Source organism: Phascolarctos cinereus, unplaced genomic scaffold (genome assembly GCF_003287225.1).
Source record: "Phascolarctos cinereus isolate Bilbo 61053 unplaced genomic scaffold, phaCin_HiC Scaffold_9;HRSCAF=440, whole genome shotgun sequence".
Lineage (NCBI taxonomy): Eukaryota > Metazoa > Chordata > Mammalia > Diprotodontia > Phascolarctidae > Phascolarctos > Phascolarctos cinereus.
Window position 1 is genome coordinate 125,602,721 of NW_027556402.1, and position 18,457 is coordinate 125,621,177.

Sequence of the window (18,457 nt, forward strand, 5' to 3'; positions counted from 1 at the left end):
GTCTATTTAGAAGTGGACTCATAGGAATACTAAGAATTCAAGAAATTTTTTTTAAAACCCTTTAATATCTGCTATTAGGCCAGATTTTGAGTGGTCACGGGTACTCTGGCTCTGAAGCTCAAAAAATCTTGAAATTTCATTTTGCTTATTTTATTTTTGGTACTTTTTCTCTGTGTCTACATACATATACAGATCTCTATATTTTCAAAAAATCGTCTGTGAAACTTGTTTCCCCCTTGTTTAGGCTTCTCTATGGTCTCCTTCCACAACCAAAGCCCTGTAAGTAGTAGTTTATGTTGGTATTACTACCCTACTTCGAAACTGACTTTCTCCTTAGCCCTTTAATATCTGGCTTCTGTCTTCATTAATCAACTGAAACAGCCCTCCCAAAAATGGTAATGACAAAATCCAGTGGTTATCATTCATTCCCCCAACCCAACACAGGGCTTTCTCTCGACTCTCCCTAGGTTAGCTAGGTAGCATAATGGGTAGAGTGCCAGACATGGGGTCAGAAAAACTCATATTCCTGAGTTCAAATCTGGCCTCAGGTACTTACTAGCTGTGTGACTCTAGGCAAATTACTTCACTCTATCATCTGTAAAATAAGCTGGAGAAGAAAATGGCGAACCACCCTAAGATCTTTGCCAAGAAAACCCCAAATGGGGTCACAAAGAGTTGGATACCACTGATAAATGATTGAACACTGCCCTCCTAACTCTTCCCACCTGCAACAATGTTCTGATTACTATTTGTCATTGTCATCATCATATTTGATTACTGTCACTATTTGCCCAGTCATCAAACTTGAAATCTTGAAGTAGTTCTTGATTCCTTACCCTTTATTTCTTACCCCATGTCCCACTTCCAAGTCCTATAGACTCTTACTTCAAAATGGCTCTCACTGTCTTACTTGCTTCTTCCTCTCTATCACTGTCACCACTTCACAACTATCTGGGGACAATAAAATCTGAAATATAATTTTCTGCCAATGGTTTAATTTTTCAATTAGCTATATGATCATCACTTTAAGTTATCTGTGTGTGGTTTTTTGTTTGTTTGTTTTTGGACTTTACTAATAAAAACTCTCCCTTTCATAATCTTGGGTAATATCAAATTGTCTGCCTATTAGAAGCTGCTAAGTCTGACAGACCCAACAATTACTATCTAAAAAAGATCTATTATTTTTCAAAACCCTTCTAATTGATATCCCTGCCTCAGCTTTGACTGTTTAATCCAGTTTATACACTGCAGTCAAATTTTTCTTCCAAAAGAACTACCATATCTTACCTAGTAGTAATAGTACCTAGGAATTTTGGCGACTGGGGCAAATTTGATTGGAAACAGGGGAATGTCCCAGACCAGTCAACCCTAGTCTGTTGAAACTGTGCTGGAAGAGAGGATGGCCTATACCCTAGAAAGTCAAGACCAAGTCCCTACTAAATGGCAAAGAGGCACATCTCTGAGAAGGAGGCAAAAGGAGGAAAGTGGTACACAGGATGCAAGGTGCTGGGGAAAGATGATGTTAGAGGAGGAACAGGACCCTAATAGTATCACTATATGGTACAACACCTATAGGCAGTTAGATGACTTAGTGTATAAAGCCCTGGGCCTGGGGCCAGGAAGATCTGAGTACAAATCTGACCTCAGATAATTACTAGCTGTGTGACCTCTGATTACCTTAATCCACTAGAGCAGGAAATGGCAAACCACTCTAGTCTCTTTGCCAAGAAAACCCCGTGGACAATATTGGTGTCTTATGGTACGCAGGATCACAAAGAGTCAGACAGGACAGAATGACTGAACAGCACAAAACCAGTGAAAGACCACATTGTATGAGGATGTAAGTCTACCACAGGGAGGAAACATACACCACCTCCCTCTCAGATGTTGATTTCTTTGGGAAAAGCCCCAGTCACCCTAACATGGTGGTAGCTTTGATCAACATTTAATCAACATTTGATCAACATACTATAAATGGGAAATTATTTTTGGCATGGAAAACGAATTGATGACAATTTTTTTAAACTACTTATTCAAGCAGCTGTCTGTAACTAAGGAACTAAACACAATACTGTATCATTTAAAAGTTACATATTTTGAAAAACATATGTTTAAAAAAATGTTTTCACATGCAAAAAAAAAGTTACATATTTTGAAAGAGAACCACAGAAAATTCAAATACACAACAGCTTCTTATACTCTGATGAACCTAGAGAGGGAAAAAAATCAAGCTTTTCTCCACAACTTCAATTTTTGTACTTAGTGAGGGGTGGGGATAGAAGATAGGAAGCAACAAGATTCAGGATTTCATTGAAAATGACAATTATTTCAAAAGAAAAAAATTGAGTAGAAATGTAAGAAGGAAGCCAAAGGCTATGATTACAGGTGATTGTAAAGTGGAGTGGAGCCATTGGGAAGAAATTGTTATGTTCATCAGACATTCTTACAGTGTAGTAATAGGCAAGCATATTTTAAGTTGTCTAAACAGATTACACAAAGGAGAGTTTCTTTAGCAGAGAAGAAACAAAGCACATGGAGAGACTCTAAACTTGGAAATGACATGGCAATTCCAAAAATTAAACCTTCAGAAGAAAATTAAGTTTGAGCTATTTTTTCAGGGACCTTGGAAGCATTTATGATTTCTGTCAGTTTCTTAAAGGGCAAAGATAAAAATGCAAATCTGATGTCTGAATGAATTGGGTTTACAAGATTAGAGGAGGTTTTGGGAAGGAAACGGAAAGGAAGAAAAGAGATTCCTTGTTTACCATCCTTTTACATATGAAAATACATCTTCTGTGACATTCACTGGGGCTATACTCTTTAGAATATTTTAGGGGAAGATATCATTGATCATTTTCTTTACCAGAAGACCTCTTTGAACTAATCTCTGGGAACTGAATCAGAAGAGACAGGTGTGATCACTTAAGAGAGGTGTGATTAATAGAAGAATTCTGAATTCTTAGACAAAATCTGCAGAGCCTGAAGTAGGATCCTTCTACCAAGAAAAAAAAAAGTACAAACACAATAACAACAAAATATGAAAGAAGATGTTTTAACTGTTTTTCTAGAACATAATAAGAACATAGCAAAACCTCATTTTAGAACCAGCCTGCTTAACCCTCAAATCTCAATTTTTCTGTCCAAATTGAAGTTAATGTGACTGACCCAAGTGGCACAAATCCAGGTAGAGTGGCATGAAGATATAGCTCTGTACCTCAGTTGAGACCTAGGAATTAACCTGAAACTTTTAGATATTTACATTCTAGTTATTTATATAGAAAGAGAACTATTCCTTTTCCTCCCATTGCCACAGCTGCTGTTTGCTATTCTCTTCACTGTCCTATGAAAATTCAGTTAATAGTCCTCGGGTAGCATTAACTACTAAGAGGAATGGATGTGCTCTGTTCGTTGGGGGATCAACAAATTATTTCCATTATTGTAGATTAAAAAAACAAAACTGAGGAATTCACAGAATAAAAGAAGGGAAGTCAGGAGCTGTAGAATGCTAATTATATGTTTATTACCTGACACTAAGAAAAAAATCTCTAAATCTTTCCTCATTTTGTAAAAGTTTCCAGGGCCTTTGGTAAGCAGATAACAGCATATGTATATACAGAGTGTTCTAAAAGTCACATACATACACACACACACACACACACACACACACACACACAAAATGTCTCCATGATTAATACATTTGATATTTCCCTTGTCTGAGGAGCTCTACTGAGGCAAAAGATTGCAAAACATTCCAGTCAACCAAAATAAAAAATAAAATACAAGAGAAATCTTGTGCTTTTTTAAAGTAAGTATCAGCATGTTTATGTATAGCAGTTGTCAGATCTCAAAAATGGAAAGCTGGGAAATAGTGACAGAAGTCTGGTAAAATGGAAAGAGCCAGGGACAGAGAACCAACATTTGAATCCTATCTCTGCCACTTAATACCTATATGATCTTAGGTAATCTTCTCCCACAAATATTTATAAATAATAATTCATATTTACATCATTTCATTTTAGCCTCATAATAACCCTGTGATATTGTTACATTACTACTTATTATACAGCAGGCATCTTGCTAGGTGCTGGGGAAACACATAAAAAAGAAATCTCCACCCTCAAGAAGTTTACATTCTCTTAGTTCTCTCTGGTCTCTTACAGTTCTAAATCTATGATCCTATTATGTTAGGGTACATAAAATAGAATCCTACTTATATTGGTAGATCCTGACCCAAAACTGAGTCTGATTTTCCTCTTTCTGAGGAGGAACCCTATTTAAATTAGCATTCAAAGAAAAAGGCATATGAGGTTGCCCTGGGAATCCTTACATTAATTTACCAGAATTTGGGATAAGAGCTAGACACACATTCACTGTTAAAAAAAAAAAAGTAGGATACAATGGCCACTTCTTGGACTAGAGATGAAGCTGGATTCACTTTAAGAGGTAAATGGGTATGCATTTAAAATTATCTCCAAAACCATATTGTCCATTTTATAAATTAGTGATTATTAAACAGATCACTTTGATGTGAAGAGGTAGAATTTGTTCTCTTGCTCCATTATTTCAGCAGGCATTTTTGGTAGGCTAGATCAGGTAGCTATCTCTTAATAGCAGTTCATCTATATTACATGAATTTTTAAAAGGCAAATGTTCAGTCACTAATTTTTAATGTATTCTCCAGTTTATGTCTAATGTGGAAGAAATTAAAATGGAATAATTCAAAGTGAAATATTTTCCTTAAAATCAATTTCATTAAAGATAGAATGTTTGAAATGATTAACTGCCCCAGTCATTGCAGTAGGATTCAGTATTTTAAGTTTTATCTACCTGGGGAATAATCTTAACACCATGGAGTAATGTGGTAAGAAGAGCTGGCCCAATTTTTATTCATAGATTATTCTTAAGGGACTGGAATCCATTGTAACGAATCATAACTGAAGTTACACTTTTTTCATGTGAAAAAAAAAGGGAGGGGTGGCCTAGATGATTGGAATGTTCCTTTCCAACTGCTGTAGTCCTACGGTACAGTGGAATGCTTAGTGGATTTGGAGTGTAAAGACCTAGTTCTTTTCAATCATAATTCTGATCCTTGCTACCTGCAGGACCTTGGCCAAATCACTCAGTCTCTCTAAGTGTCAGTTGCTTTATCTGCATAAAGAGAGGTTTGAAATAAATGAACTCTAAGGTTTCTTCTGTTCTAAGTCTATGATCCTATATTGTCTACAGGTAGTTTGTTTTTTGTTTTTTCATTAATCCATTTTTTTTTCTGATGGCTCATTATAATATTCTTGGGTAGATCTTAAGATTCTTTAGTCTTATTCTATGTTGTTTGACTTATAAGGATAATGGACTCTTTGTGACAGTAAGCCTACAGAGTTTTAGAAAAACGGCATCTTTCCTCTCTCTTACTTCTTCTAAGATGGGCATGTTTTACTCCTTTTTTCACCCTTGTTTCTTTCCATAGTTTTTTTTTGTCCCTCCACAATCTGCCTAGATCTTTTTTTTAAAAGGCATCTCCAAATATGAATACAATATATCAACGACTGAGTGCCCTGAGACAGGGAGAAGAATCATCTTCTTTCTGTTTTTCCTTGTTTTACATGTAAGACACTTCTTAATAAACTATCTTTGGGGACAGTGTCACACTATTTACATTCCACCTATCCATTCCTAGGATCCTGGGAATGAGTCTGTCTGTTATTATTGTTTAGCTAGCACTTCCTAATCTGTCTTTATATATTAGATTATTCTTCCCCAGATGAAATACAGCTTTGTCATTTTACTTTTATTGAGTCCACTCTTAATCCAGACCTCCAAATGGTCAAGGCCTGGCTACATTTTAATTTATCCTCAAAAGTAGCTGTTATCTCAAAATGTAATTATCATACTCTCCACTACATCTTCCAAAATAAGCACGAAAGTATGAGCTAGTAATCGGTTTCAGAATAGCGCTTGCTGTGCCTTCCCAACTTGACCTTGAATCATTAATAGTTGCTCTGTTTCATTTTTAGTCAATTGAACAGCCATTCCGTTAGCAGCTGGCACCAAGGAGGTTTCTAAAAGTTACACAGAGGAAAACATCATAATCCCAGAAGTAGAGATCTCACCGTTAAGAGAAACAGGTCTGCTCACTGCCAGGAAGGCTGCAGTGCATGGTACTAGGTACTTAATCTATAATTATCTGGCTTACCTATGATAATATATTATTAATCATCATTATTATTCTTATTGTGAGTTTATTTTATACAGAAAATATTTTACACCGATAATTTATCACCCATATTAAAAACACAGTGCATACACTTTTGCTGTATTCATCTGAAAAATAGAACCTAAAAAGCATTTTTACACAAAAAGACTGTATCCGAATCTGTACACCACCGACAAAATGATCTCCACCGCCCATAAGGTAAAGTGCTTCTTCTATAACCTCTATAATCTGGGTGCCATTCACCTTTCCTATCCTGGAATCTCTCCAGATTTAACTAACTTTTCCTATAGCTACACATTCCTTTTGTACCTGTGCATTCATACAAGCAATGCCTCACTTCTGAAATGCATTTCCTCTTCATCTCCAAATCTCAGAATACTTGACTTCTAAGGCTCAAATAAGATACATCTTTCCCTGATCCACCCAGTTGTTATCATTTTCTTTCCCTCCATCAATTATCCTCTTACAATGTTTATTTGTTAAATATTCTATTTCTCTGACAAATAAGATGTAAGTTCCATGAGGGCAGGGAAAGTTTCATTTTTGTCTTTTTATCCTCAATACCAAACATAATACCTGCAAATAAAATAACTGGGAAATCAATGTTTGTTAAATTGATTTGAATTGGATTAAAATACAATTTCACCTGCTGCTGCAGGCTCCTCAGCACATCTGAACTGGAAGTGCTATCAAATTTCTGATTCTTTGGTTTCCTCTCTGTGACATTTCTAGTCTAATTTAATTCAAGGAAAGAAAAGAAAATATTCAGGAAACCACCTTCTTGCCCTACAGACCATGTGTGCTACTGAAATAACAATTGTTGTTATAGTAATTGATATTTATAAATTGCAGCACACTCCATAAAGATAACACACACACATATATCGCTGGACTTCACAACAGACAAGTGAAGCAGTTACTACGTTATTATCTCCATTTTATAGATGAAGAAACTGAGGCTCAGAAAAATTATGTGATTTTTCACAGCGAGAGTATTTGATCCTTGGAAGTACTCATTCTGATTCAAGGTCAGTAAGAGACAGTGAAAATGACAGACAGACAAAGTCTTTAGAGAGACATAAACAGGGAACAAAGGGAGATGAGGCATAAGGCTTACTTTTGTCCTTCCCCATACTCTATTTTCTTTTTCTTTTTTTTAAAGGAGAAATCAAATGAGTTCCTTCATTTCCCTCCTCAGACACTACAGAGTTAAAAGAGAAGTACACTCAGAAGATAAAAAGGCAGAAGCATAGTGCTGGAAAGGACAAGGAGAGGCTCTCTAGTATATCTTTTCACAATAAAATGGATTTCTAACCAAACCACCATGAGTCTCCCGGCTACTCTAAAAGCTTTTGGGGGAAGATGCTTTCATTTTACTTGGTGACACATGTATTTGTCTCTCTACCTAGACTTAGGCTATTTTCATGCTGTCATTTAATAACTACTTTATAATATGTCTTTACATATTTATGTGTTAAGTCTTTCTTTATTTCCTTTCATATTTACTCATAAGTTTTATTCTCCTAATTTCTCATGTTTCTATATGGAGTTTAATATAGGAGGATAAAATTGGTCACAGTGTTCAAACCACAACTCAAACTAAGTACAGAGAAGGTTGATCACCATTAGTAAGATGTGATGAATTAGTTGACCATGGCAACCCAAGAAATATATATGCAAATCTCATATTTTTCTCCCTCTGATTACAGACTGTACATGTGTTTATATATTTTAACATTTGTTTCTATAACAATATTGCTACATTACTAGATGAATAACCTTCTTCAGGAAGGCTAATAATATCCTTCAGGAAGGATAATAAAGATAGAGCACAGGCACATTGAGAAGCAGCATGGTATAATTGAAAAAGCACTGAACGAATCAGAGGACATTGGCTCAAATCTTGCCTCTATAGCTTGCTCCCTGTCAGATCATGAATAAATCACTTACTCTTCTTGGGACTCAGTTTCCTCAACTGTAAAATGAGGAGATTGTATTAGATAGCCTCTAAGGACCCTTGAAGCTCTAAATTTATGGCCCTTCCCATGACATCTCTGAAAGGCTGTCACCACTGAGGAGCTATCTACATAAAGAGCCCCAATGAAAGAGACAAAGATGAGAGAGAGAGAGAGAGAGAGAGAGAGAGAGAGCCCACAAACAAATGAATATAATCGTAGAATTCTAGAGTTGGAAGGAATATGAGAGGTAAGTAGTACAATTCCCTCATTCTATAGGTGACATAACCTTTGGAGAGAAACCATTGATCAAATGCTATTTTTTTTCTTTGTGTACAAACATAGTATCAGTCTCTTCTGAGGCAATCCCTATAATAATAGAGTTTTAGTTTATATGAAGTTATGGCTCCATAGTTCCAGTGCCAGTGGTTTGAATTGCAATGCTTCCAATACAATTTCAACCTCTGCTATTTTTATCCAAGTTTTTCCAATTATCCCCTATAAATATAAATTGCTGTGTCAATTAAGTTCAATCAAACATTCATTTATTAAGTGCCTACTACACTGTGTGTTTTTCTGTGTGTGTGTGTGTGTGTGTGTGTGTGTGTGTATGTGTGTGTGTGTGTGTGTGCCCATGTGTTCCCCGTAGGGACTGTGTATCTGCCTTCCCATAGCTTATATTCCATATAAGCTATCTTACTTTTCCAAAGATTCAGATTCAACCTGTGTTCTCCAAAATTGTATGGTGAGCAATCAATCATTACTTCTTATTTATTTACATTAAAGCCCTGATATTATCTATCAGTAATGTGGATTTTGGTCTTGACATCCGCTTTATAAAAATGTTGCATTATATTTTAGGATGATTTATGACTAATATCCAGGAAGAAGAGTAGAAGGCTGATTTGATTTATTTACAGCTTGTATGCCCCAGACTAAAGGGTAGATGAATAAAGGTGACATTCTAGATGACATTCAATCAACTATACTAAACAGGGAAATAGTCAAGAAAATACTGCCGAGATTTTATTTGATACTTTCAGATAATATTCCAGAGATAATGTAATGAGTAGCAGCCTGCCCATTGAGTCAGGATGACCTGGGTCCAGTTCCCACCCCGGCCCGTCTTGGCTCAGTGGCCCTCGACAAGTCCTTTATCTTCTCAACACTCCAAGAACTTTTTTAAGAATAAAGGTTTTCCAGGAAATGCTGATCTGTTATCAGCCAAGGGAGTTTCTGAACTGATGAAATCATAATTCTGGGCCAAAAAATTATAAGCAATAATATTATCTTAACCTTTTTGTATTTAATATGATAAAACCCTTAAAAGTATCTAATGATAAAGAAAATCCTAATTTGATATGAATGTCACCATATATAACATAATGGTTGGGAATGCAGAGCAGTGGATAGAAAGTCAGAGAGGAAGAGTTGGATTCTAGTCCCACCACTGAAATGTGATTCTGAGCAAATCACTTAACCATTCAGTGCTCTAGGTAACTCTCTAAGAACATAAAATGGAGAGAAGTTGCCAATTTGCACTTAGTTTCCTATACTTTTGAAATCACAGGTCCAGTTACTATCCCTTTTCCTTAAGAATTGTGATGGACAAACACTATATAAAGTTGAATCCAACCAGAATATTCTAACTCGTGTTATATCAAAGTAAAGAATGAAGCAAAAATGATGATGTGGTAGGCAATTAATAAATTGTTATCGTGACACATTTGCAACTAGGGCCACTGTTGGAGTCTCAAATGTACAACCCAACACTGAGGTCAAACTCCTATTTTCTTGGTAAATAGCAACCTACCTATTAATGTCATTGCCAAAGCACAAGGGCAGGGGATCGTGATCTCAAAATGAAAAGTAAAACAACAACAATAATTAACCTTAGGAGCAAAAGGCTAAAAAAGAAGCCTAATGCATTATTTGGCTAAGCTCACCGTATATCATTTTGATGTGTTATCAGTTCCTTTTTATAAAGCAGCTATAAATTAAGTAAAGAAACCATTAAGTTAAGAATATGTGTCAACACAAACATGGTCTACATTTTTTCACTGATGTTAGTTAATTCAAGATATTGGCTGCTTTTGATACACAGACACACATACACATAACACACACACATATATATAGATCTAGCTATTAAACAAATATGTGTTGATATATGTAAATATATACATATATTGTAAATATACACATAGATATCAGGAATGTATATATATGTACATACATACATACATATATATATATATATATATATATATATCACTAATTACATAACAAAACTATGTTTTTAGTCCCTCATAAAAGCCAAAGCATTGAAAACAGTGATTATTCATTCAAATTACACGTCCTGCCTCAAATTTCTGTAAATTTCATCTCTTTAATCAACATGTCTTTTATAATCTAAACACCTACACATTAATTTTTAATCTACATATCTTTGGAGGCCAGAAGAGTCCTGGGAAATAACAAAAGTTAGTCAGCAAATAAAAATAAAACTCATATGAAAAAATCTTTCAACCTCTGGTTGTTCTCAAGTTTTTTTTTTCTATCTTGTCACCTTGGATATTTAACTAAATGACAAGTATCACCTTTACAGGTATGTATATGCTGCTGTCTTATCTTTAATGCCTATAACATTATTAGACTTCAGAAATGCAACTTTGGTTGTCAGAGGGAGCCTTTAGTATCCCTTCTATATAAAATACAAAGGGCTCAAATAAGACTTGTACTCTAGGGCAACAAAGTTGTGCAGTGGATAGAGAGTTGGGCTTCAAGTCAGGAAGATTCTTCTTCCTGAGTTCAAATCCAGTCTCAAACATTAACTAGGTTTGTGATCCTGGGCAAGTCACTTAACCCTGTTTGCCTCAGTTTCCTCATCTGTTAAAAATGAGCTGGAGAAGGAAATGGCAAACCACGCCAGTTTGCCCAGAAAATACCAAAAGGTGTACATGACTGAAAAATGACAAAACAAACTGGAAATGGTTGCATTCACCTGCCACACTGTTTTCTGTATTTTCCTTCCATTCCATCCATTATCCAATTCATTCACTGTCCTTCAACCCAAAAAGCTTCTTTTTTTTCTTGGCCCACACATCCCTCACACATAATTTACATACCAGAGATGTCAATATGTGAAAGATCTATGATTTCCTTGGCAGTGAGAACTCCTTCCACTAAGTAGATCCCAACCTATCTTTAACTTAATGAAGAAGTCTTAGAGCCTGAGACTCAAGGAGTTGAAATGACTTGCCCAGAATCACAAAGCTATGAAATACCAGATGCAGGATTTGAACCTAGGTCTTCCTGACTCTAAGTACATCCTATTCATAATGCCATGCTACCTTTCCTTAACCAGTATATATTACCTAAGATGATGCCACACAAATCCTATTACATATCTGGAAATATTCTTCCATGCATATACTTCATCCACCCAAAAATAGTCTTGCACAAAAAAGAATTAAATAATATTTAATAATGTTGTTATGGACCCAAAAGTGTTGCTCCAGCCTGCTATGCAATATCTTCATGAATTAATTCATTTGTGGACCCAGAATTCTTCTGTAAGATGCATCAAGGACATAATCACCTGGTGTTACTGTTTTCTTTGAATTATCCTTTTATCCCCACTTTAATTGAGAATCTTCTTTGGCAAGAGTCATTTGAGGGTCAGAATGTCAATGTGTGTTTATTTCCAATATACAAAACAAGAAAGAGGATGGAAATGATCTGCAACATAAAATGAGGAATATACAAATATTATTGTGTGATAATGTCTAGTATGTTAAAATGCAGGGTATGAGAAATAACATCCTTGATATTGAATCTAGAGATGCCTATAAATGAGTGAGGTGGGAAGAAAAATAATCAAATACATAAACAGTGTTCATCAGTTAAATCTTCTCTCTTTAATCTATGCTCATCAGGAGTTTGTACCTATCCTTCATCTCCATGGATAAGAGTATGAGTGAAAATGTGAAATGAAATGGCTGCTCATATTAACTCTTTGGAATAGACAAAGAAAACTAATGAATGCAACCAGACAAAACTCTAGCAGTCTCTTATTTAGAAAGAGCCATCTGAAAACAAACACATACAAACAAATGATCAAACAAAATGGGAAAGAACCAGAAAAACCAGGGAATGTGAAAGATCTTTGATTTCTGTGATTTCATCAGCGTGAGGAACTTTCGGTATGGAAATTCCATCAACTAACACAAATCCCATCTATTAAATTAGTTGTCTATTAGATTACCTGTCTATGAGATTACTTTTCTATGACTCAAAAGTTCAGTCCTAGGGAGTGCCTTGAGACCCACAGAGGTCAAGTTGCTTGCTCAGGGTGACAGAGGTAGTAACTATGAAAGCCTGTGTTAGAATCATGTCCTCTGCTCCATAGAGCAACCTGAATAATATTAGATTCACAGTACAAAGAAGTAAAAGAGGACAGAATGTGATATTATAACTTTGAAAGAGTTGAAAAATAGAGAAGAAAAAAGTAATTTTTTTTTGGAATGTGAAATAGGTCCCCCAAAGAAAATGGATGTTTATTGAATTTAATTTAATTAAATAGAAAAAAAAATAATACCCATGCCCCAACACAGTCAATAGAATACTCTAAAGCACTAAGATTAAAAATTATTTAAATACCATTGAAGAATCTGTTTTCACCATTTCTGGAGTTCTGTTATGCAAAATCTTGATATAAGAAAAATGAATTCAGAAACAGACATAAATAACAATTAAAAAAGGGAAATTTCTACCAGTCAGAGATTGTATATAATGAGAGGGAAAGGAGAGCCTTCGAAATGAATGTACCACCCCATCAGCATGTAATATGGGTTGAGTGGTGAGTCTCCTTTTAGGAATCCAAAATAAATGAGGAGAAATGGAGCTGATAGTTGCATATTTTGTGAGAAAATGTCCACAATTAAATTACCAGAGTTTGTGCTGCACAAAATGATGCAATGGGTGGTTTCGGAGAAACTTGGAAAGATCTGTATTAATTAATGTAGAGAGAATTTAGAAGAACCAGGAGAACAATTTATATAATAACAACAACATTGTAAAGACAACTTTGAGTGACTTGTGAACACTGATCAATGTAATGACCAACTATGATTTTAGAAGATGAAAAGTAAACAAATTCATATACCCTTTGACAGAGAGGTGACGGAGTCAAAATGCAAAATATAGCATGTTTTGGACACTACCAACGTGGGAATTTGTTTTGTATGAATATACACACACACACACACACACACACACACACACACACATATATATACACACACACACACACACACACATATATATATATATATATATATATATATACATATATATATATATGTTACAAGGCCTTGGTTATTCTTTTTTTATATATATAAAATGGACTAGGGGCAGCAGGATTCAGAGAAATAGGATGAGGTAGGTAAGGAAGGAAAGGAGGAAGGAAGGAAGGGGATAATTGAGGTATTTTCTTTAATGCAGAAAGGATAATATAATAAAAGCAAGAAAGAAGCATATTTAAGTAGGACCACTATAGGTTAAGCATGTATATTGCAATAGTTAGCAACATGTTAAACACACACATAATATGTTTCCTTTGTATTACTATGAATTTTATTTTATGCATTAAAAACATTTTTTGAGAAGGGATCCATAGTGAATCACCAGACTGCCAAAAGGGTCTATAATAATAATAATGATAATAAAAAAAATGTTTAGGATCTCTCTTCTAAGTTAGGCCAAATAGGCTGAGCAACAAAAAGGAAGTTAATCTCATTCTATCATCTTAAATAGTGCTTGAAATAGTTTGGAAGCTTACAAAGGTAGAAAACATTGGTGAAAAGAATAAATTGATACTTTTCTCCATCAAATAGAAGGAGATATATTGTATTATTTAACTATATCTACAGATATAAGGAGAGGTAACTTTGCATTGGTTAAAGCAGAAAAAAAACACTAGTTAATATAACTTCACCTTTCTTTGAGAACCTTAGGAAGCATTTTATAATTATTCCTTCCTTAGGATAGTAATTAGCAGCATCAATAATCATTATATAACTCTAAAGATAAGAGAAGGTAGAAGAGATTGACTGGAAATTATATTAATTCCTCTATTTGTACCTGTCTCTTACAAAAGTAGAATGCATGAATAATTTCTATTATCTGACTTTTTTGTGGTTTAAATTTTGGGTTAAGAGAATTTACCATAGACAACATGGCAATTAGACTGTTAAGGTCAAATATAATTTGGTTTGATAAATAAACTTTTTCATGAAGGAAGATTGCTATTATTACAAATTAGGATACATTCTCATGAAGAATAGAAACAGAACTGAAAATTTAGAAACATGGAGAAATGAGGGAAAAAATAGAACTGAACAAAAAAAGACTTTTAAAAAGCTAGCGCATTTGCTTTTTTAAAAAAGCTAGCGCATTTGCTTTTTTAAAAAAGCACAAGAAACAGATGTTCATTTAACACAACATAACATGTATCCAGAAAACAAGAAACAGTGCCTAGCACATAGTAGGCTCTTAATAAATAAACATTTTGTAAATTTAGGTGAATTGAAATATCCAAAAACCTAAATGAAATTAATGATTTTTTTTTAGTGAAGCATATGATAAAAGGATACAAGAGTACAAAGGGTAGTATTCCATTTTGGACATGATAAAAGGATAACCATCATAAAACAAACATCATAGTAGGATGAAGAAATGGCATTAGACAATGCAATCTCCATTTATATTGGGTACACTATCAATTTCAGATTCTATCTTATACTATGAGAACTAAGAATGCAGAAGAAAGGACTAAGAAGAGACACATAGAACTGGACTAAAAACTTGGAAAATAGTATCCATTAAAATAACTATAATAATCATCAGCTTTGAAAAGGGTCTAAAATGTTTGCTTCAGGTAAGTTGTGTACTTGAGTAAGGGAAGAGTGAATGGGGAGGTGGGACATAGTGTGTGGAGAGAACTATTCTAATTCTGCTCATTATGTGCACGTGAACTTAAAGTCTTCTCAAGCTGTTGCTCAACATAGGAGTGGAAGCAGGTTCCCCCTAGATTGTCCCTTCTAGTTCTATGAGCCCATGAATAAAGCAATAGATTTGGTACGCACACACACACAAACACACACATACACCTTCACAGTTATTCCCATCCCAACTTCTAACTTCTTTTGATTAAATTAGACATATAGCTGTTATCCTTTACCAAATAAAAAGAATTAGCTTAACCTAATTTGGTTTGGTCAGACCTATGGTACTGTTTACATTTTATTCCTTTCAATTCTTATGAGAAAAATTTTTGGTTTTCCCTAGGAAATTTTCAAATGTTAAAATAAAATCTACAAAATTCAGCTATTTCAAGTTGCAAAATTTTGGAGAGAATAGGGAAAAGAATTACATGTAATTTGACTCGCTTATTTTACATGTAAATTCCACAAAGTTTGGAGCAATAAAATGAGTTGTATAAGTTCCTGCAACTCAGAGACATAAGGAATGTTTAAAGCTAGAGGGAATTTTAGAGATCATCTATTTTGAACCCCTTCACTTCAGAGACATGCTCTGACAAAAACAGAAAAGAAGGAGATTCTTGTTTCTTGAGTTTTAGGCACAATAACTGCATCTAGATGGTATCAAATTTTGTTGTTGCTGTTGTTTTATTTTGGTTTGCTTTGGTTTTGGCTAGCATCATCTCACTGTTAACATGTAATAAATTTGTGATCTGATAAAAACCCTCAGACCTTTTCACATTAAAAAAAAGTCGGTCTCCTTCATCCTGTAATTCTACAATTTATTTTTTAAACTTAAATTCAGAACTTGACACATATCCCTACTAAAGATTATCTTTTTTACAGAATCACAGAATCTGAAATTTGAGAGACTCTGACAATATGGAGTCCCACCCATAATTAGACCAAAATCTTCTCTACAACATCCCCACTGTGGTCATCTAGCATTGTTACTGTTGCTGTTATCATTCAAAAATTCTCATCTTTGCAATGAATTTCAGATAGAAATGGTCAGGGAAAAGTATTTTATGTTTAATGTTCTGTAAACTATTGAACATGTGGTAGTGGTGGTGATTATGGTGGGAATCACTGCTTTTGTAGTTGAATAAAACATTAGAATGTGAGTTCATCTTCTATAGGCTTACTATAAGCATCTCAGTTATCATCATCATCATCACTGTTATTATATTTACCATAATTACAATCTTTTAGAATTTAGATGTAATTTTGATCCCTCTGTTTTCCACATTTAACTTATTCTCCACCCTACTCTTTTTTTTTTTTAAACAAGCCAGGACAATTACTTTAATGGCAGAACCAGGACTAGAATTCAAGTCTTCTGGCTCCCAGTCTAATTTTCTTTCCAGGCTCTCATTAGTATTGCCTCAAACAAAATATTCTTTACAGTCATTTCCTAAATCTTTGACATCTTACTCTCTTCATCTTCAGTGGGAGGTATACATACAATTAACACCTTTCCCAATAATTTCTTCGATTTCTTCAGTTCTTTCATGTCCAGGATCTATAGGAATTGAATCAATACCTGTGGTATAGTGGAAAGAACAGTGGTTTTGGAATCAAAGACCTCAGGTTTAAATTCCAGCTCCACTACTTAGGATGGGTACAATTTTGGGTAAGCCACTTCATCCTTCTAGTCCTCATCTATAAAAAAAAGAGAGTTGGACCAAATCGTATCTGCTGTCCCCTCTAGCACTAAATCCTATCAGGCCGAAATGCTTGTTACTTAAAGGAAAAGTTGCACTTTAAAGGCTACAGGGTTATAAAGAGAAATCTTGATTCTATACGATAGCAGGAAATCTTATTAATGAAGGATATTTTATCCAATGTGCTCTTTCCAAATTACGTCTTTTGATAATTGCATCCCTGTCCTTAAATTAACATTGCTATATTATGAAAACATTTCAACTCCCAAACCACCACCCCATCATTTTTAATAGTAAAACATTTTAAACTGTATACTGTCCATGTATAATCTATATCTTTCAAATTCTTCTGAGTGAAATCAAAGTCTTTTTTTAAAGCAGATTTTTGTTATCCTGCTCCTTATGTTTCAGGTTGGCTATATGGTATATTTAGAGTCATATTTTATATCTTATATTGCTTACATTGAAATTAAATATTTATTTTTAAAAGAAGAAAGGTAAAGATTTATTCTGATTTTTTCCCTTTACTATATAGCAGTAAGAAAATAAAGTCCATGGGAAAATATAATTCTAATTCACTATAATTTTACAGTGAATCTAACTAATTATCATTTGATTATAAACCTATCATCTAAGTATATTTTGCTTCCTTTTCTGACTATTTGGGTGATCAATTCTCCCGCTACTTAGATATTAATTTTTGTGTCTTTATTTTGTGACAGTTGAAAAATTATATTGAACTTTTCATGCGTTTCTTATGAGTACCTCAAAAATGATGATTAATGAATTCAAAACCACATACTAACTGGTCACAAGAAGGTAAAACATCACAGCATAGAGTATGCATTCTAAATCTTTCATCATGTACATTGTGTGTGTGTGTGTGTGTGTGTGTGTGTGTGTGTGTGTAATTCCCAATGGCTTTAAGGTCCCTGATAAAATTTTAAAATATCACTTTCTTACAAAGAAAATCATGTGCCTAAATACCTAGCATTTTAGAAGTGAATTCTGTATGCAAGCAAATTTAAATAATAATTCAGATTTAATTTTAGGGCTGTGCAATAAAAACTCAATTCCCTGTAGTCAATGATCCTGTTTCTATGACTGAGCAGAATTCATATGATGATGCCTTGTCAGTATCTTAAAAATGACCTGTGATCTGGATCACATTTAGAGTTGGTGTTAGATATGATCTAGGCTCACCCTTTCATTTTATAGACAAGGAAACAGGTTCACATAGAGATCTCAGAGTAAGTTTTAGTGCTTCACAAAAAGGACTAACTTATCAACATGTTATTTATCTCCTACTTTAGAAGCTAATTTTGTAACCTAAGAAAAATTCTTACTACCATACTCAAAACTTTATCATTCAGATTAATTATAAATCCTAAGTGTCCATTTTCAAGTTCTTTTTTAAATCAGAAGGGAAAAAACATTCTTCTTGTGTTACCCTTGTAGTAAATTCCTCTGTTATGTATTTAAAGCCTATTCACAACCTAGCTCCAACCTGTCTGAAGCCTAGACTTATTTCACATTGGTCTGTATCACACGATATGTTCCTGAGAATCTTACAGCTTCCTATAA

The 18,457-nt window shown here is 34.3% G+C and overlaps 1 protein-coding gene across 3 annotated transcripts in view; it reads right to left on the bottom strand.

The window, feature by feature from the left end:
- Positions 1-18,457, bottom strand: part of PCDH10 (protocadherin 10) — a 118,568-nt gene that overhangs the window by 80,433 nt on the left and 19,678 nt on the right. Inside the window, exon 5 of one of the 3 annotated variants that reach the window (XM_020976645.2) lies at positions 11,635-11,907. The exons of the other annotated variants lie outside the window; for them this stretch is intronic. Coding sequence (XP_020832304.1) covers positions 11,867-11,907 — 41 coding nt within the window. The 3' untranslated portion in view covers positions 11,635-11,866. Of the gene's footprint in view, positions 1-11,634; positions 11,908-18,457 lie in introns of those variants that run through there. 3 annotated transcript variants of the gene reach the window in all.